The sequence below is a fragment of the Copidosoma floridanum genome, unplaced genomic scaffold, assembly GCF_036245765.1.
Source record: "Copidosoma floridanum isolate Cflo_tuat_1 unplaced genomic scaffold, Cflo_Japanese_pri ptg000013l, whole genome shotgun sequence".
NCBI lineage: Eukaryota > Metazoa > Arthropoda > Insecta > Hymenoptera > Encyrtidae > Copidosoma > Copidosoma floridanum.
In genome coordinates, this window is record NW_028321890.1 from 33,435,810 (window position 1) to 33,455,748 (window position 19,939).

The 19,939-nt window shown below is 36.1% G+C and overlaps 3 protein-coding genes across 3 annotated transcripts; all 3 read left to right on the forward strand.

Moving 5' to 3' along the window:
- Positions 1-863: 863 nt before the first annotated feature.
- Positions 864-3,598, forward strand: LOC106644569 (CLIP domain-containing serine protease HP8-like). The gene is made up of 3 exons (XM_014360145.2): positions 864-1,134; positions 1,795-2,199; positions 2,892-3,598. Exons 1-3 carry the CDS (start codon positions 1,059-1,061, stop codon positions 3,596-3,598), a joined length of 1,188 nt encoding a protein of 395 aa, XP_014215631.2. The 5' UTR covers positions 864-1,058.
- Positions 3,599-7,970: 4,372 nt separating this feature from the next.
- On the forward strand, positions 7,971-9,387 carry LOC106644570 (CLIP domain-containing serine protease HP8-like). Its single transcript, XM_014360146.2, has 2 exons — positions 7,971-8,082; positions 8,690-9,387. Exons 1-2 carry the CDS (start codon positions 7,971-7,973, stop codon positions 9,385-9,387), a joined length of 810 nt encoding a protein of 269 aa, XP_014215632.2.
- A 1,906-nt stretch (positions 9,388-11,293) lies between these two features.
- Positions 11,294-19,499, forward strand: LOC106644587 (serine protease ea-like). Its single transcript, XM_014360173.2, has 8 exons — positions 11,294-11,368; positions 11,466-11,613; positions 12,467-13,146; positions 16,416-16,662; positions 17,300-17,493; positions 17,567-17,846; positions 18,591-18,859; positions 18,931-19,499. The coding sequence occupies exons 1-8, from the start codon at positions 11,294-11,296 to the stop codon at positions 19,276-19,278; spliced, it is 2,241 nt and encodes a 746-aa protein (XP_014215659.2). The 3' UTR covers positions 19,279-19,499.
- Positions 19,500-19,939: the final 440 nt, after the last annotated feature.

Sequence of the window (19,939 nt, forward strand, 5' to 3'; positions counted from 1 at the left end):
GATCAAGTTTTCATGCCAAGTAAAATATGAATATGAGTGAGCCAAGCCACGCCTCTTTTGTTACTTCCTACGTAAAGCGATTTGCCTATAGAAAAAAGAGCATCGAAAACAAAAATCAACTCTACTGGTTTACAAAAAAAAAAAAAAAAAAATTCGCAAAACTATCCTTATGTTCTTATAAACATTTTTGCACCTGCAAGTGTATAGAAATATTGATTGGTGAACGGTTTATTTTTATTTAATTTTTTTTTTTTAATAAAAAATTGTTTGTTTGCCCGTATGCTACTCATACAAAGTGTTCCCATACCACATCTACAAGCAGGTGGGATGTCATTAATTATTCCCGCAACAGTTTTGAGCGCAAAATCATCGTCTCTCATAATTATCTGCGAAATAATTACGATTACTTAATCCGTCAAAAACATTAACGAGCACCAAAGTTTTCAGCAGTAAAAATTTTCCAATATAAATCATCGATGCGAAACGGATCTCGATTGCAATGGAATTGTAATTACGTAAGAAACACGTACAGGTAACCGAAAAAATATTCGCAGCACATAAATCTATTGTATAAACGTGTCACATAATGATTCCAGCAAATGCAGGTAATGTGAAAAAAAAAATATATATATATATATATCGCCTCGCTTATTTTTTATTGGAAAAACCTTTGGCGTAAACAAATACAAAATCGGGGAACTTTTCGCTCAACTTATTCGACAAATTATCCCACGAGAAGCGCGGATACATATATACATGTAATGAACGTCAGTGCCAATGTATAGAGTGGTGGGAGGCCAGCTTGGACCCAACTGGTATATCAAAAGGCACAATTGCCGCTCAGGTCTCGGCTCAGTCGCTGATTCTACTTCATCACAATCTCATCGTCGTCATCGTCATAATTATCATCGAAACTTCTTTACGCGCGCGCGTATACATACAGTGAATCGAAAAGAGTTATAAAACGTGTGTACTTAAATAGTCGACGATTAGAACTGATACGGCTATAGTAGTTGGTGTGATCTCCAATAAGCGCGTAGTTCTAATATTTTTGCAAGATGACAGTTTTGTTGAAGCATTGGGTTTTGCCAGTGCAGCTGGTACTTTTTGGGCTCATTACTACAGTGGTTTCTCGTACGTACATTTTTTTTTTTTCCTTGATTTTTTCGAGCAAATATTTTGCACAAACATCAGATTTTGATATTTCAAAGATTTTTTTTTTCATCGGGAATGATCATGTAGTTGATAATACATCCTTTACTTGATGTATTGGTAAACATACGCCAGAGTATTTAAATATCATGTTTTCAATACGTACAAACAAATACGTCATATAAAGGTACTGAATTCATAAATATGTGTTTAAAAAAGTAGGGCATGACAATTAGTATTTTAAAATACAGTTTTTTAATAGCATATTGTACGTGAAGTTGTTAAATGCAAATCAAACATGTTTTTAAATAGATTGTTTAATAGTGTCATAAACTGAGTACTTCTGCGGGGTATTCTCGGACACATAGTACCTGTCGAATGTGAAATACGTTTTGACCTCGGTTTTGACAAATTAATATGTATTTTATTGGTATTTAATTACTGTACTTCGAAATTCGCATTAAATAGGGAGTTAGTATTTGAGTACGTCTTTATAAATACAGTAGTTTATAAAATGTATTTAAAAAAGCAGTACCTTAATTATTGTGTTTTAAAATTATGATTTGAAAATTTGCGCTGTGATAAATTATAAATTTTTTTTAAGAATAGTTTGGTGATTTATGTATTTCATTCAAAATTCAGAGTCATCCTGCCAATACGACAGTTGCGTGGTCATCCAACAGTGCCCCAAGCTTCACAAGCTCCTTATAACTCGGGATCCAACGGCATTCAATTTGTTGACGTCGCGAAACTGTGGGTATGAAGGACGATATCCCAAAGTTTGTTGTACAGAAGAGGAAATGAATTATCAGGAGGATAACAATAATCAGAAATATAACGGTAATAACGGTAATAACGGTAATAACGGTAATGGCAATGTACAACCTCCGTTCAATGGATCGACTGAGTCAAGAAATGTAAACTTGGGGGAGGCGACGAAGCTTTTGCCAACTGATTGCGGGCAGGACTTGTCTAATCGCATCATTGGTGGAACCGCAACTGCTCTTGATGAGTTTCCGTGGATGGTACTCCTAGAGTACCGTAAACGTAAGTTTTTGTCAATTATTTCATGTGTGCACTCGTTATCTGCTAGACGAAGTGGTTTGGTATTTTTTTTTCCTATCGAGAACAATCTTCCGACTGTATTCATCGGAATATGAATAATTGGAGCATGATGGTAATGACTGACATTATCTCAACTTGTGCGTATGATGTACTTGGGCGTATTTTTTTATTATTGAGGCGTAAATGTTGAATATGATAAGTTAATGGGTCAATACGTAAATTGGTAACGTTTTTACTACATATGTAAGATTTATTTACATTTTGAATGACTAAGAGCATTTCGCAGAACATTTAGTTGTATTATCTGCACTGAAGGTGAAAGCCATTGAGATTTCATTTTTGCTAACGGACGCACAAAAATTCTTACGTTTAGATTTTTGTACTTTTTTGCTGTTTACAAAATTAAAGCAGCAAGTTTAAAAAAAAATCACTGGATGTCTCCGGCTCATTATAATAAGCGTATCAACGTGCTGCATTAATGAAAAACCGGAAAATTTTTCTGCATTTCAATCTTCACGAGACTTCAACAGTCGAAAGTAAAAAAAATGTCACACAACGAATCGTACATCTTCATGTGATTCTTTTTGACCTTGACATTGCTCTCAACAACTAAATAACCGAAAATATGACATCCAAGTTCAATTTGTATATTTTTAATTTTTTTATTACTGTAGCCAACGGAAAGACAACAGCCTGCGGCGGAGCCCTCATAAGTCGAAGGTACGTCCTAACAGCGGCCCACTGCATCTCACCGGGATCTTTGCCTCCCAGTTGGTCCCTGATCGGTGTAAGATTAGGTGAATACAACACCGCGACCAATCCAGATTGCATCGCCGAAGGTGAATCGGACATGGTCTGCGCCGACGAGCCCATCACCGTTGGCATCGAAGAGCGAATCATCCACGAAAGTTACGGTCCCAACTCGAACAATCAACACGCTGACATAGCCCTCATCCGACTTTCGCAGGACGTGACCTTCACCGACTACATAAAGCCCATTTGCCTACCGAGCGGTCCAAAGGTCAGCAAAAAGCTGACAGTCGCTGGTTGGGGAAGAACCGAGAACAGGTTCGAGTCCGAGGTCAAGCTGAAGGTCACTCTGCCACCGGTAGATCGTAACTACTGTTCGCAGAAATACCCGAGAGAAATGGTCGAGAGCCAGATTTGCGCTGGTGGGGAGAAAGGCAAAGATTCTTGCAGAGGAGATTCCGGTGGTCCTCTTATGCAACTGGCCAAGAGACCCGATGATATTTTCAACAGGTGGGAGTCTGTTGGAGTTGTCTCGTATGGTCCCACGCCCTGTGGATTGGAGGGATGGCCAGGTGTCTATACCAATGTATATTTCTACGTACCTTGGATTCTAAGCAAGCTTCGAGGGTAATTTTTTTTTTTTTTTTTTTTTTTTTTTTTTTTTTTCCTATCACATAAATATGTCACACATGAATGTCAGATGTCATTGCGTGATTTTATGAAATAGAAAAGGATGCTAAAGTCGTTGTGTGCTAGAATTACTTCGTTCATCTAATAATGTAACGCGTGCGTGTGAAAAGTAATATAATGTTTTTTTATATTTAAATAAATTAAATCAATAGGTTTATAAATGAGTTTGTTTTGTAGTTATTATAATTATTTTTAGACATATGAATGAGCAACCTGACTTTGTCATTTCGATTGAACACGGTCGAGCGAATGTGTATTAATTTTTCAAGGACTAATTCTTAGTTGAAACCTGTTTTGGTTGTTTTCTTTTTATACGAGTTTTTGTCACGAAAGTATCAAACTCACGACACTCTATATATACTTATATGTAAAATGTTTTCAAATATAACATTGTTTACTGGCTCAGTGGTTTTACTGGAAATCAATAGTTAAGGCCACAAACAGTTTTCAATCCCTCCATAAATTATATATATATAACTTGCCCAAGAAACAATAATAATAAAATAAAAAATAAATGACTACATCTTTTTTCCTGCTTGTTTACTAGTTTGCAAGTCTAACTGAAAAGAAAGCGAAGCTATTTTTTTGTTTCATTTTTCTTTTAATTTTTAATTTACACTATTTATGAAATTTTTAATGATTACAATATAAATGCAGGTCATGACTATATTAAATACAAAATATACAAATCTGTATTACACCATGTCAGGTAGAATGTAAACACAAACTTATTCATTGATTGTTTTGCTTATATTTTTCATGTATAACTCAAAATGAAAACAATTATGTTGGTCACTCATACAAGGTACGCGTACATCCATAAAAAGTTGGTGTCTAATGCTCTTGCTTACGATATCAAAATATCAACCATTTGACTAAGTGGAAGAAGATTGTTTCAAGAAAATCTTTATATACTTGCTTCTTGGGTTGCTTTTATTATTTTTACTTCGTATTAAAAATGAGGTATACGATAAATACAAATCTTCGTTTAATACAGAAACTTTTCAAAAAATTTTTTTCTGTGAGTAATATACAATGGTAAGCTCTAATGACGACGTCAGAGGCGTCAAAAATTTTATCACTGTTAAAGGAATTTGTTTAAACAAAAAAAGTTTCGTTGGTGTTTCATTTGTTGTAGTCATATATACATTCTTTTGTGAGGATCAACGATGTACATGTTTTATACAACGATTTCGGTCACAATGGATGATGAAAGAAAACACTAAAAACAGATTTATCGTTTTCTCTTTTTTTTTATAAAGTGATAACGTTAGGGGGAAAAACCTTTGACGTAGTGACCCGTATATTAGTGATAAAAACTGTTTCAATAGAAAATCTAATGATATGAGAGTGTTAGGATCTTGAATCAAATTGGCACTGGTGGCGAGAAAGCCAAGGATTCCTGAACGGCGTTTTTTCGTATGGTCTCATGGTCTGTGGAATAGGAGAACGGCCAGATGTGTATACCGATTTGTATTTCTATATTCTTTGGAATCTGAGTATACTTCAAGAGTAGTTTTTTTACATACATGAAATGGCGTATGTTATTATCTTATTAAAAAAATGGGAAAAAGTGACAAATTTATTTTTTAACAGTGTCATATGTAAGTATATATGTGGATGATTCTCAATGATTTAGGCATTCAATAAAAGTAACCAGCAAAGGTGAATAAATTAGGTGCATTGCACTAAATTTAAACAACACTCTCTGGCATATATTTTTCAAGAATTAAATTTTATTTTTAAACCTGTTCAGCACCTTTTATTCGTTTTCTATCACTATACTATGGATCATTTAGAGTATTTATACTTTATATTTACATCTAATGTCAATATGATTAATTGAATTAAACACTATTACATTTATTATTTACAAGTGCGAATAAAAACTATTGACTTAGCAAAAAAAAAAAAAAAAAAATCGTAAACTACATCGAACCTTAGTAAACATCTTGTTTTTTAAAGAAAAAACAGCAAGTGACAACAACTTGACGTAGGTATAACTTTTTTAAAATCAGAAGTAGTAAAAAATTTCCAAGTAACATCCTCATTTCGTATGTATACAATGGATTAATTCAATAAGAAAAAATGAGCAGTATAGTGACGTTTGGCTACTCTATACAATAGAAAATATGTTGCATCAATTATAATCTTCTTTAAAACTAGTTTTGTATTGAAATTTTAAAGACGGGAGAGTAGACTTGTACAGAAAAACACGACTAAGAAGTATATTTATTCCACGATATAAAGTGAATCGGCCTTACATAATACAATTTTCGAGGCATTAAAAACAAGTTGATATGTATTACATGTGACTGGTGTGAAAATAACTTATAAACACAAGATAATCTACAAGTGAAAGTCTTAATATATCGTGCACGAGGTCAAAAGGTTACAAAGACGTTACATGGTATTGAATAACACTTGTATTACTGTCTGCACAATTACATACATAGTTTAAAAAAAATTTTGGTATTCAACGTAAAAATAGCCTTCTTATTATCTTAGCCACGGGTACTCTCGTGTATAATAAGAAACATCTTTGCGATCAATGGTAAAAGATCTTGCGGCTGCGTGTGATCGAGCAGTGGCTAACGAACTATTTTAAAAGTTCGATAAGTTGAGAAAAAATCATTGTTAGCGGAATTGCAAATGCTATACCTCGAAATAACAGTTTTGATGATTCAAATACGTTTAATTACATGACATAAAACTTGGTTGTTGATAGGTTTCTGCTTTTTGAATCTTTCATTAAATTATATTACATTTTTTTATTTAAAACAAGTAACTCAACTCCAATGAAAAAAATTGAACTTAATGGTAAATTAATACAAAGGATGCATTTGACATCTTTTTGTTAATACGTTTTTCGTAAACGAAATACTTCACAAAAGTGTATGACAATTGACAAAAAATGACCTCAATACAAACCATTTGTAATTTAGATAAAATTTCGCATTAGGTACAGATGCGAATCGGTCGTTAGACGCAGTGTGACATACTATAATTGTAATTTGAACTAGTGTATTACGGACCCTTACACTAAAGCTGCAACTAAATAATCCAATGAATATTAAAGGTCCATTGGTGTAACTAGGTACACGCATTATGATTATTTGACTCACACTTGAGCTTCCATACGTTAATTAAAAAGCCATAAATTATATGAATCTAACTCCATACGGGTAAACATAGTTTTATTTTAAATAACTGGTAATAACAGTAAACGACAACTCGGACAACGCTATCCTAATTTAACTTTCAGTTAAACAGACGTTAATCGATTTATTCATTATTTTTGCCAAGTGATAACTTTGGTGGGCGTATTTTTTTTTTTTAGCATCGGTTTGATACGTGAATCAAGGTCAGAGATTCTGTCATTAGCTGTTTTAGCGGAGCATAGATAGCAGTGTGGAAGTATTAGTGTGATCGAAACTGATGGACCAACTTTGGGTCCAACTCACACATGAAAGCAAATACAATTTTCTGTGTGCGAAAGACTAACGTGTATATAAGTGGATGCACAGAACTCAAACGTCTAGTTGGTGCAATCTTCAATAGTCGCGGAGTCGTAAAATTTGCAGTATGAAGCATCGAGTTTTGTCAATAAAGCTGCTACTTTTTGGGCTTGTTACTACAGTGGTTTCTCATACGTCACGTTTGTTTCTTTTTTTTTCTTTTTTCCACCGAATATTAATTTGCACAAACATCAGATTTTGATTTTTTAAAATAATTTTTACCATTAATATGTGTTGTAAATATTTAGGTACTCGTAAAACTATTGAAAGTGCTATATTCAATTCCCGTCAAAATATTTAAATATTACCCTTTAAATTAGCATGTATAAACATGTAATTTAGAAGAACTGAATTTTTCAAGTGCAGTTTTTGAATAGAATATTTCAAAATACAGTACATACCCCCCCTCTCCCCCTATTATCCTAGTCCTTAGCCCGACGTTCCGAACTGGCTCTGACCCCCTGTACCTCAGGCTAGCTCCTAATCAACTTAGTTACGACTGCTTTCTCACTTCTCTGCTTTTTTATTTTAAATGAAAAATAATTATTTCATTGATCCAAGTATTTTATTCAAAATTCAGATTCATCATGCCCTAATGATAGTTGCGTGGTCATCCAGGAATGTCCCAAACTTCACAAGCTCCTGCTTACTTTGGACCCTACGACATTCATAAAGTTGGCGTCACAAAGTTGCGGGTATGAAGGTGTATATCCCAAAGTTTGTTGTACAGAAGAGGAAATGAGCCATCGAAACGATTATAATGATCAAAATTATGTAACTAATTATCGTGACGTAATGAGTTTCAACGATATTATTCCAACTTCTGATATGGTAAAACATATCCATGGTGGAATCGCTACTTTTCTTCAAGAGTTTCCGTGGATGGCACTCCTAGAATATGACACACGTAAGTTTATGTCCATTATTTTTAGTTTGTACTCAATATAGTAGCTTGTAAATTTTTTTCTTATGGAGAAATTTATTCTGATCAAAGTTATTGGAACATGAAAGATTAAAAAGCGTGATAGTGACGAATAAAATGTTCTTAACTTGATATAGTGTGATGGCGTATATTTTTCATTCGGTAATTATATTTCATGAGGCGTAAATAAGACATATATTTTTAAGTGCCAATGTGTCATTTCGGCACATGAAAAATTTTTAGTCGAGGTTTTTGGATTTTCTTGTTGCTCTACATAACTAAAACAAGAAAATTACTAAAAAATTACTGATACTTCATGCCTCATTATCAAAAGCGTATCTATTTACTTTGCTAGCAATAAAAAAACACTTATTTTCCTTTAAAAAAAAAAAAAAAAAAAAAAAAAAGCGATTTTACAATTTCAAAATTTTATTCCTTACGAGTCCACAAGCTGAAAGCAAAAAATTTCACGCTATCATTGTTATCTATCAGATTATGATTAACCTTTTGACATGATATTTTAGATATAGTTTTATCAAAACTACAAATTAAACAGTCCAACAAACCATTTATATTTTTCTGATTACTGCAGCTGAAGGGATAAAAACATCCTGTGGCGGAGCCCTCATAAATCATAGGTACGTCCTAACAGCAGCTCACTGCGTCTCAGACAAGATCTTACCTGAGGATTGGTCCCTGACCGGAGTAAGATTGGGCGAATACAACACTGCAACAGATATGGATTGCACAGTTTTCGGTGACTCGGGTTTGATTTGCAACAAACACATCACCGTTGGCATCGAAAAATCAATTTTACACGAAAACTATAATACATATAATCATCAGTCTGACATAGCCCTTATCCGACTTTCACGTGACGTGGTCTTCACCAACTACATCAAACCCATCAGTTTGCCTAGTGGCCCATACATCCAGAAAAAACTAACAGTCGCTGGTTGGGGAAGAACCGAAAGCGGAATCTCGTCGGAAATTCTGCTGAAGGTTACTCTACCACTGGTAGATCCTGAGCTGTGCTCGGAAAAATACCAAGTCCAGATGCTTGAAAGCCAAATTTGCGTTGGTGGCATGAAAGGCACGGATTCGTGCAAAGGAGATTCCGGTGGTCCTCTCGTACAACTGGTCAAAAGTCCTTATACTAACTTGAAAAAGTGGGAGATTGTTGGCATTGTCTCATATGGCAACAGAATGTGTGGAACGGAAGGATGGCCTGGGGTTTACACTAAAGTGTATTCTTACGTTCCTTGGATTCTGAGCAAAATTGGAGAGTAAATGTGATTTTACAAAAGGAAAAAAAAATGTACTGATTATGTTACGATTTTATGGTAGTTGTGCATATAACTATGCTGATAAATATCAAGAATTTCAGCTTTCAGTAAAATAAATTGATGTATCAATAAATTGGATGGACTACACTATTTTTTTAACAAATACATAACATTACTAAGTAATTCTAAATAATTGATGCCATGATATTGTATGGACATATATGAAAGTTTGAGAGTATGGATGCATACATTTTCAAGTTTTTATCGCAGTCAGGGTCCAAAAATACAAAGTTACACACAGTATGCTTACTTAGGCAAATTTTAAAAAACCATGTACATTCCTAAGTATCCTTTTTTAACACAAAATAATAATTGAGTGGCCTATAATAGCTGTGTTTAATTTTTTCAAGAGCTTACTTCAAAACTTTGTAAATAAGCGTATGAGTGGTGCTGATGACCTGATACCAACGTCAAGTCAACGAAAAGAAATCATATTATAAGTACGTGAGTATAGGTGGCTAAGACAATTTTAATATGAAAAATTTCGTCTGGTGGAAGATGGTATATACTATATGATTGTTTGATTCATACTTGAGCTTCCATACACTAATCAATAAATCAAGAATTTTATGAAGTTAACTCTATCCGAGCACAGTTAGTTGTATTCGAAATTAAATAGCCATTTAAATGCAAATCAATACAATAACACATGCGAGTGGCTCTTGTCATACCACTATTTAAATATTTCGATTTTCGTTCGTTGTATGCAGTTAAGCGGTACATGCTGTTTTTATAGTTTTTATTTATTTGCTACTTGAGGTATTTTTCATTATTCTTAATAAAAGTAATTAGATGAAGTTATAATTTGTGTTATTTACTAATTTGTGTAAATACCTTGTTATTAAAAAGACGTTAATCGATTTGCTCATTATTTTTGCCAAGTGATAACTTTGGTGGGCGTAACTGACTTTCAGCATATATTTGACACGTCAATCAAGGTTGGAGATTTTGCCGTTAACTGTTTCAACAGAACATAGATAGCAGTATGGAAGTATCAATGTAATCAAAAATGATGGACCAACTTTGGATCGAACTCGTATCTGAATGCAATACAATTTTGTGTGTGTGAATGATGTGCTTTTGTATAAAAGGGCGCACATAACTCAAACGGAGTGTTGGTTTGGTCCCCAATAATTGCGTAGTCGTAATATTTTGCAGAATGGCAGTTTTGCTAAAGCATTGGGTTTTGTCAGTACAGTTGCTACTTCTGGGGCTTATTACTACAGCGGTTTCTCGTATGTAAAATTTTCTTCTTTTTCTTTTGACATTTTCAACCGAATATTTATCTGCACTAACATGTGATTTTGGTGTTTCAAATGTGATCTTTACCAGACATATACATGTAGTAAACATTTAAATTTTCAAATGTCCATTGAAAGTGCTATCCAACTTTCGTTAAAGTATTTGATTATTCCCCTTTCAATTCGCGTGTTCAAATAAATTATTCATAAATATCGAATTTATAAATACGTATATAATAATAATACTTTTAAATACAGTTTTTACATACTTTACTTTAAAATATACAGTGGCTGAAGACAAATTAAATTTATCATTTGAAAGGTTTTTTATTATAAACAAGAACTAATTACTTTTACTAAGTTAATTATTTTACTTCGGAATGGGCATGGAGAAAACTATTTTTGAGTAAATTTTTGTAAACAAAGTAGTTAAAATGCTGCATTGTTACAAATCTCAGCTTTATTCATCTTTTGAAAAGTTGACCTGATAATGGTGGTATTATAGATGACAATCACAATTAAAAATATTGAAAATTGCTCGTTTGTTGATCCATGTCATTAAAATTCAGATTCGGCGTGCCGTAATGATAGTTGCGTGGTCATCCAAGAATGTCCCAAACTTCACAAGCTCCTGCTTACTTTGGACCCTATGACATTCATAAAGTTGGCGTCACAAAGTTGCGGGTATGAAGGTATATATCCCAAAGTTTGTTGTACAGAAGAGGAAACGTACCACTGGATAGATTATAACGATCAGACATACAATGCCTTTATTGGTAAGAGCAACGAGCTGCCATCAATCCACAAACCAGCTCACTCAGGCTTTAAACCGTCAAGTGGATTTTTTCCAAGTATTAAACGTATGGTTGGAGGAACCATGACTAGACTTGATGAGTTTCCATGGATGGCACTTCTAGAATACTACACACGTAAGTTTATGCACATTATTTGATTGTATACTCGACATAGTTGCTTTGTATTATATATTATGTTGGATTTCATGTATACCCAGTGTATATTGCACGGTTCTTACATATACTTGACTCCTTACACCTCTACTTTCTCATCCCTATTGACAAGATGAGCTGGACAGGTGTAGGCTTTACTTGGAAAAAAGTCCCTAGAGATCCAGACATCATCCGAAAATCCATACTCATATACAAATGTGTTTATATTATATTTTATAAACTGTATAAGTGGTTTCTCGAGATCCTGGATACTTATCCTACCGAAAACAACCCGAGCAAAATTTTCCGATATTTTTTGATGGGTTTTGAACCCACAAAACTTTGAGTTTCCTTGACTACTAAGATTATAGATTATTAACCACTACATAATTCATCAAATCTTTTACAAAGCGGCTTTATACTTTTTTTCCATTTAAAAATATCTTACGACATTTCAAAAACTACAAAAAGTGTTTTAGATCGCATGTGTTTATTTTATTTTAATCGAATACAAGAGTAATAAGAATATGGTCTAAGATGTTTGTCTTGTTAATAAGTGTAAAAAGAAGTTTTTTGTTCAAGTAGTTGGATTTTTCGCTGTTCTGCAGATTTCAAACAGGAAACTTGCGATAAAATAACTTGATATCACGTGCCTCATTATCATTAGCATATCGGTTTAGTGTTTGCTTGCACTAACGAACACTTATTTTCTTTAAAAAAAAAACAAAGAGCGATTTTTTCCACATAAATTGAAAGTAAAAAAATTTCACGCAATCGTTGTTGTCTATTAGATTCTAATTAACCTATTGACATGATATTTTTATCAAAATTGCAGCTGAAGGGATAAAAACATCCTGTGGCGGAGCCCTCATAAATCATAGGTACGTCCTAACAGCAGCTCACTGCGTCTCAGACAAGATCTTACCTGAGGATTGGTCCCTGACCGGAGTAAGATTGGGCGAATATAATACCGCAACAAATCCAGATTGCATTGTTTTTGGTGACACTGGTGTCATATGCAATGACGAGTACGTTACTGTTGGTATCGAAAAGCTGATTATTCATGAAAACTACGACACCTTTATTCATCGGTCTGACATAGCCCTTATCCGACTTTCACGTGACGTGGTCTTCACCAACTACATCAAACCCATCAGTTTGCCAAGTGGCCCATACATCCAAAAAAAACTAACAACCGCTGGCTGGGGAAAGACCGAAACCGGAATCTCCTCCGAGGTTATGCTGAAGGTCACTCTACCACTGGTAGATCGTGAGCTGTGCTCGGAAAAATACCAAGTCCAGATGCTTGACAGCCAAATTTGCGTCGGTGGTGAGAAGGGAATGGATTCGTGCAGAGGTGATTCCGGTGGTCCTCTCATGCAACGCAATTACTATGACAAGTGGGAGATAGTGGGTGTTGTTTCATTCGGCAGTAGATTCTGTGGGACGCAAGACTGGCCTGGCGTCTATACTTATGTATATAACTACATTCCTTGGATTTTCAGCAATATTCAAGTGTAATTTGCCATTGTCTTGTGAGCCAGATGTGAGTGTCGTATATTAATGTGTCGTTTTAAGAAAAGAAAAAAAGAAAACGTAAGTGATTGTGTGATCGTGTTGTACTGTTTTTTTTGTGTATGTTACATTAATGCATCTAACGATTCTGCATTGCTGTGTTAGTCTTTCTAAATGTGCTATCGTCAATGGCGTAGTGGTAACCTGCCTCAGATATATTGTGAAGCCACAGCCTAAATAACTGTGCTACCCTCGTCTACATGTAATATTCTGATATTTAACTGTGAAAATAAATTATGAAAATCTTAGATGTTAATAAAATAAATGTATACATCAAAAAATTCGAGGAATGCACTAATTTTCAACAAACAAATTACCATAATCTTCCGCGTCACTTAAAGAAATTTTGTATGAGGTCGGTGCAAGGTAGGTATGCGTTGACGTACCTTAAATTTTAAGAATATTGGTGCATGTTTTTGAAAGACAAATTTTTATTTTTAGTTTTGGTCGAATCTGTGGATCCGTTGGAAAAAAGATTCGTACTTGCATAATCTCATTAAAAATAGTCCCTTTAATCCAAATTTGCATATACCAATTCTAAAAGTTTGACGCAAGTGGTTTGAACAATGATTTTCTTAAGAGAAAGTTTTTTTTTAGCGATTCATAACAAAATACATCTTTTGCAAATTTTCCCTAAAATTTATAGTGTCCGAGACATTCATTATTTAAAGTTTGAAAAAATTCAAGCATGGACATGGACAATTGATCTCTTACGCGTTATTATTTTCTAGAGAGAATAAGAAACAATGTGAGGTGGGTATATTAATACCTTCAACATGTTCTAGCACCTGCAGCTGTCTAACTTCTATTTAAGCGAAATACTTTTGATTGTTTACCGTCATTTTCCTTTTAAACATTATCAAAATAATACATTTTAATGCTTGGTATAGCTGATATTTCATATTAGTCCGGGATTTAGAAAAATTACCCAATATTTTTGAGTTCGTACAAACTCTACCAAATTTTTCTTACGGATTTTAAATTACTGAACATGATTTTTTTACTTATACCAGAAACAGACATACAGTTTTTAAATTCACTTATACAAAGTATAAACTTATTTTTATACATGAATTAATACAACTATTTATTTAAAAATGTATACAATTATTAACGGTATACTTGCCACGGTGACGCACCATAAAAAAACTGCTTTTAAAATAAAAAAAAAGGAATAAAAATTTCAATGGCTTCGTCTGACGTAAATCGAATAGGCCATGGAAACCCCCGTGGATCTCGGACCATATACGCGTCTGCGCGAGGCTTTCGTCTGAGCTGCGACAGTAAATTATCGATGACGCACACACGCGTAAGTATAATCTGCTTTCAAACGGGGAATCCCGTTCGTATCCGCATGAACGTCCAGCCTAAAAAGATTTATCACTACGTAACGAAACACCGGACCGTTTGAAATAAGTAACATTTTTTTTTTTTCTAGTTTACTTGCGCTTCAGCGTGCAATTTATCATTGAACTCGCATAGTGTGTTTTTAAACAAGACTCTTGGTTGTTGAGTCAAAGTGACTCAAGACTGCGCGGAGAAAAACAGGTAAAGAGTTGAAGTTACACAATTTAGGTTTACAATGTACAGGTACACACTAGTTAAAACGCACAGGTGTCAAAGTGCACACGTCATCGGGCCGTTTCATAAACACGCATCGATTTAATCCACCCATTATTAAATAAAATGTAATTTTGCATTCAACGGAGTGACGTAACTTTCAAGTTTTTAATCAAGGAGCGTGGAAAAGCGCTAGACATTTAATTTTTTATTTTTCACGGTGCAGCAACAATACGTCATTGTTTTTTTTTTTTTTTTTTTTTTTTTTTTTTTTAGCATGACTGCTTCACAATAATGTCGTACGTTTTTGTAATAGAGGAAAAAAAAACGTAACACCTATAATAAACTCGGTATTTATCCTGTAAAAAAATTATGATTAAAAAGGAGGCGTGGTCCACCTATATTTGCACAGTGCAATTTTTTTGCGTTAAACATTCATGACTAAGTAGTAATCTTTGCGTTTCAGAAGTCAGAACCACTAATAAATAATGAAAAAAGAGTCTTGCTTAAAAATTACGCCAACGTTAAAAATAGCTGACAATAAAAATTTTTTTTTTTTAAATTTATAGTAACGTTTCACATTTGAGAGTATACGATCTAATGACGCCGAAAACGTTTGTAAAATACAATTTTCCATACTTTATCTTCTGAAAAAAAAAAAATCATCACCACGTGGGGAAAAATTTTTACATAAATTTGTAAAAATTAGCAATCTTCCGGTGCACGTTTTAAAAGTAATTTTTCATCACGTAAACATTTCTGCTTGCAAAAAAGTGTAGTTTCTTGTGTAAATGCAACCTGTTTTTTTGTCAATATCATTATCGATCGTTTGCGTGCGAATTCACACGTCACCAGATCGACGATTGGCTCAAAGAAACAGCTCATTCAAATTTGTAGTGTGTAATTCTTGGAACAAAAAAAAAAAAAAATTGGTCTTCTATATAAAACATCGGAACTTGGGCTAAAAAGTTTGTCAAAAAAAGAAATTTTATGAATAAGCTAATAAAATTGCGATAAATTGATTCGTCCGACAACGATACGTTTACAGATTATTCGCGGAGATTCACGTAACACCTTTTTTGGTGAAGATTGTCGAAAAAAAAAAAAAAAAAAAAAAAAAAATCAGTTGTCCAAACACAGGTAACGCGTTTTACCCGATTGTACTCGACTCGCGAGCCCGTGGAAAATTATGCGAGACGTATTGTTTACGCTTGCTCGCACGTCGCGCGATTACAACTGCCAAGTACTTACTTTAAAAATTTTATTGGGGAAAAGAAAAAAAAAAAAAAAAAAAAAAAAAATTGCAGCCTCGCGCAAATGATCGACCGAGTGCTCGTCAATGTGAGCAAATGTGTACGCAACTTTCAGACGCGTGTGTGTATATATACGACAGCCGCTGAAATCAAGGCCGACAAAACTGAGGGGAGGGGGAGAAAAAAAAAAAGAGACAAAAATCGAAGCGGAAAAGATGGAATGAGCGTGAAGATCGGTAGAAAGAAGAGAGATGGGTAGAGCATAAACTATGTACGTATATGCACACGCGCGCGAGTCTCAAGCGCGGGAAAACACAGGCAAAACCAGAACTGGTTTGCACCGCTGGTGGAGAGATATTATAATATCCTCGTGCAATTGCACGCTCGCGACTGTAGGCTAAACGGTGTCCGCGCACGCTGTACTCCCGAGCCGCAAGATTTTCGATCGGCAAGAATCGGTTGACATACTTTTTTTTTTTTTTCCCAACAGCGGTACACCGTAGCATCAGTTTTGTTGTTTGGAAAGTTTTATCCGTTACAATGGCTCGCACGAGGACGCTAGACAAGGCCAAGCCGACGATCGTCGCACTGGTGGTACTCGCGCTGTTGGCCAGAAGCGGGACCGCACGTAAGTACTTCATAGGTATGTGCAACACCCGTAGATAGGTAAATAATTGTTTTGCCCTGCATGCAAGCCCGGATGACATCAGTCACCGATCCTCGAGTACGGGAGGACACGGTGCAACCTCGAACTTTCACGGATTGGATTTTGGCTCTTCAAGCCGCGTGTTTGCGCGGACACGCTCGGGGGTGCGGATGTTTGCCCCAACATTCTAAACGCTCGGTTACCCTTTACAACCACCTCGGAGTTATACATGCTGGTTGAAAGATGGGCGCGTTCGTTTCACTCTCTTTATTGTTATTAATTTTGTTTTTTTTCTTACCACGGGCAAAAAATGGCACTTTGCGCCCTCGGTAAGAAAACCATTACACGCGACTCGGGACCCTTCGATCGCTCATGTTTGTACTTTGTGCCCTAGTGACGTACCATTATTGCTTTATTTCTTTCAATGTGGAATTTTCTTGTTTTTTTGGTGGATACACGAACGAGGAAACATTTTTGTCGAATTCGTCAGATTAGTTGGGGGGAGGGGGGGGCAGGGAGGGAGACACGTTGCATACTTGATGAAAAAACGTCACACCGATCGGAATGCGGTTTGTTTTTTTTTGTTTTTTTTTTTTTTCCAGTCAATAATGATGATAATTTCTCGATATTGCAGAAGTCGTGTATCCCGACGAGGGTGGGTGCATAGCGCCGAGCGGCGTAAGGGGTAATTGCATAAACATCAACAACTGCCCTGGTATCTTGGCTCTGCTGAAAACGAGGCCCGTGAGCCCGGATGCCATGGGCCGAGTGCTCAAGTCGCAGTGCGGCTTCGAGGGCAAGACCCCGAAAGTTTGCTGCGAAAGAAACGTGAGCTCTACACATATTATGTACACAAGTCCTACCAGTGGCACGATAAAATCGGGTGGATTATAATTGACAGATCACCCCGACGGAGCGGCCCGTGCAGCCGGTGGACGACACGCAACCTCCGGACGTGACCAAACACCCGAACTTGCGTCTGTTGGGTTACAAGAACTGCGGGCCATTCAACTCCGACAAAATCATCGGTGGCAACGTCACCCGCATCAACGAGATACCCTGGATGGCCCTGTTGTCTTACGACACTGGCAAGGGCCGGCCCGAGTTCCGCTGCGGTGGCTCCATCCTCAACAAGCGCTACATCCTCACGGCCGCCCATTGCGTCGCTCAGTTGCCTCCTGGTGCGTTTTTCTCTTCTTTTACTCCTTTGGTTCTTTTTTTTTTTTTTTTTTTTTTTTTTTATTGGGGAGAGAGTAGGGGACTTTTCGACTCCTTTTTTGCATCCACACTCGAGATTGCCGCGTCGTTCAAATAAAAAAGCTGGTTTCTCTCCTCAATCGTAAATTATAAATTCATTTGAGTACAAACCGACAGAGTTCAAGCATATATTTCTATACACGGCAGGTGTTACGCAATCATGTTGTGCGATAAGAAAAATTTGCAAATGCGAACAAATAGTCGTTAAAACGACAAAACAAACAATCACCGACGAAGGTGTCCATCGCCGTGGAGGATAAATATATATCTCTTCGAAGCGGTAAACTCATAGGTTATATAATGATTCGTTGTCTTTTTATTTATTTATTTATTTTTTTTCAATTATGAATTAAGAATCCTCGGTGCCACTGATTTACAACTACGATAAATCACCGGTGAAATTGTTTAATTGTTTTATTTGATGCAGATGTAGCGTCGTGAGCCTCGATAAGAGTTTTATCGAAAATTTCCGGGTACACGCACGTAAAATCTCTTTAACGTTAAAATAAATACGAGAGGTGTTACAAGTCCCCAGATACATCATTGCACGGCAACTAGAAATAACATGCACACCTATTGGTGACAAAAAAAAAAATATATATATTTAATAATTTGATCTTTTCTCCTCAATGGATGATGTAACGAACAATGACCCCTTTGGCTTTCAGGGCTGCGACTGATAGGCGTGCGCGTGGGCGAGCACGACTTTGCGAAGGAAAGGGACTGCGAGGCTGTGGGCACTTCCGAGGAAGTTTGCGCGGAGCGATACCAGGACTTTCAAATCGAGAGCGTCACGTCCCACGAAAAGTACTCGACGGTCAACTACCACAACGACATTGCCATCATCCGAGTGAATCGCGACATCGACTTCCGGCCGGACAACGTCAAGCCGGTTTGCATGCCGATCGGCTCGTCAGCCAAAATCTCGTCGAAAAAGGTAGGCACGAAAAACTCGTGAACGAGCATTGTGTACAATACATACGAGCATTTTTCATTGCCCCGATGCAGCTGATGGTGACCGGTTGGGGCGTGACGGAGCAGAGGATCGCGAGCACGGTGCTGCTCAAGATCTACCTGCCGATTTATTCTCAGGACGAGTGCGCCAAGACGTACCAGAGACAAGCGGCAATTTGGCACAAGCAGATCTGCATTGGTGGAGAACAGGGCAAGGACTCGTGTAGCGGTGACTCTGGTGGGCCCCTGGTCGCCCCGTCGGTTTACAACGGCACGCCTCGTTACGTTCAGTACGGCGTCGTCAGTTTTGGCATCAAATTGTGCGGGACCCAAGGCTTTCCGGGCGTTTACACGAGACTTAACTTCTACCTCGATTGGCTTCTCGATAATATGCGCGATTGACGACCACGACAATGATGATGATGATTGTTACTTATTTTTATATCCTTCCGATGGTGGTGCGTTTGAACTACATGCCAAAATAACGACTTGTTTTGCATTTGTTTGCTTCGCTCTTTTTTCCTTACCTTTTTTTTTGCGCTCAACCGCGTCATTGTATGAGCTATCATTCTATACTTGGACGTGCACCAGTACGCGATGAGCGCCGTTTTTGCGCGAAAACAAAAAAAAGACGTTTTTTTTTTTTTTTGTCTTTCATTCATCATCGTTATCGACGCATTCTTCCGTGAGTGTGTGTTTTTTTTTGTTATCTGTAGAGGTGCGTAAAAGTAAAGAGCCCCCGAGGCTTGTGTTATTCTTGACTGATTGGATGATGGATGTTGTTTAACGCATCGTACGCCTCGTGTGGCTTAGTTATTAAAAGTGCGATTTATTCTAAGTATTGTACGCACACGCTTATGTAAATAATATTTGTTAACAAAGAAAAATTTCGATTATTTGCGAGATGAAATTTTAATTCAATTCATCGACAATACTCATATATGTTTCATCGAACGTGTACTCAATAATTTATTTTTCGTTGTATTATTACTGTAATAATTACTATTATTATTGTTATTTTATTTACAGTCTTTGGTTGTGAAACTCGGAGGTATTTTTTTGC

Bases quoted from the DNA above. Each gene is read 5' to 3' on its own strand.
- LOC106644587 (XM_014360173.2), top strand. From the start codon at position 11,294: ATGTCCCAAACTTCACAAGCTCCTGCTTACTTTGGACCCTATGACATT. The intron at 13,147-16,415 runs GTGTAATTTGCC...TCGCGACTGTAG, and splicing joins GGATTTTCAGCAATATTCAA to GCTAAACGGTGTCCGCGCAC. The intron at 17,847-18,590 runs GTGCGTTTTTCT...TTTGGCTTTCAG, and splicing joins CGTCGCTCAGTTGCCTCCTG to GGCTGCGACTGATAGGCGTG.
- LOC106644569 (XM_014360145.2), top strand. From the start codon at position 1,059: ATGACAGTTTTGTTGAAGCATTGGGTTTTGCCAGTGCAGCTGGTACTT. The intron at 1,135-1,794 runs GTACGTACATTT...TTCAAAATTCAG, and splicing joins CATTACTACAGTGGTTTCTC to AGTCATCCTGCCAATACGAC. The intron at 2,200-2,891 runs GTAAGTTTTTGT...TTATTACTGTAG, and splicing joins ACTCCTAGAGTACCGTAAAC to CCAACGGAAAGACAACAGCC.
- LOC106644570 (XM_014360146.2), top strand. From the start codon at position 7,971: ATGAGTTTCAACGATATTATTCCAACTTCTGATATGGTAAAACATATC. The intron at 8,083-8,689 runs GTAAGTTTATGT...TGATTACTGCAG, and splicing joins ACTCCTAGAATATGACACAC to CTGAAGGGATAAAAACATCC.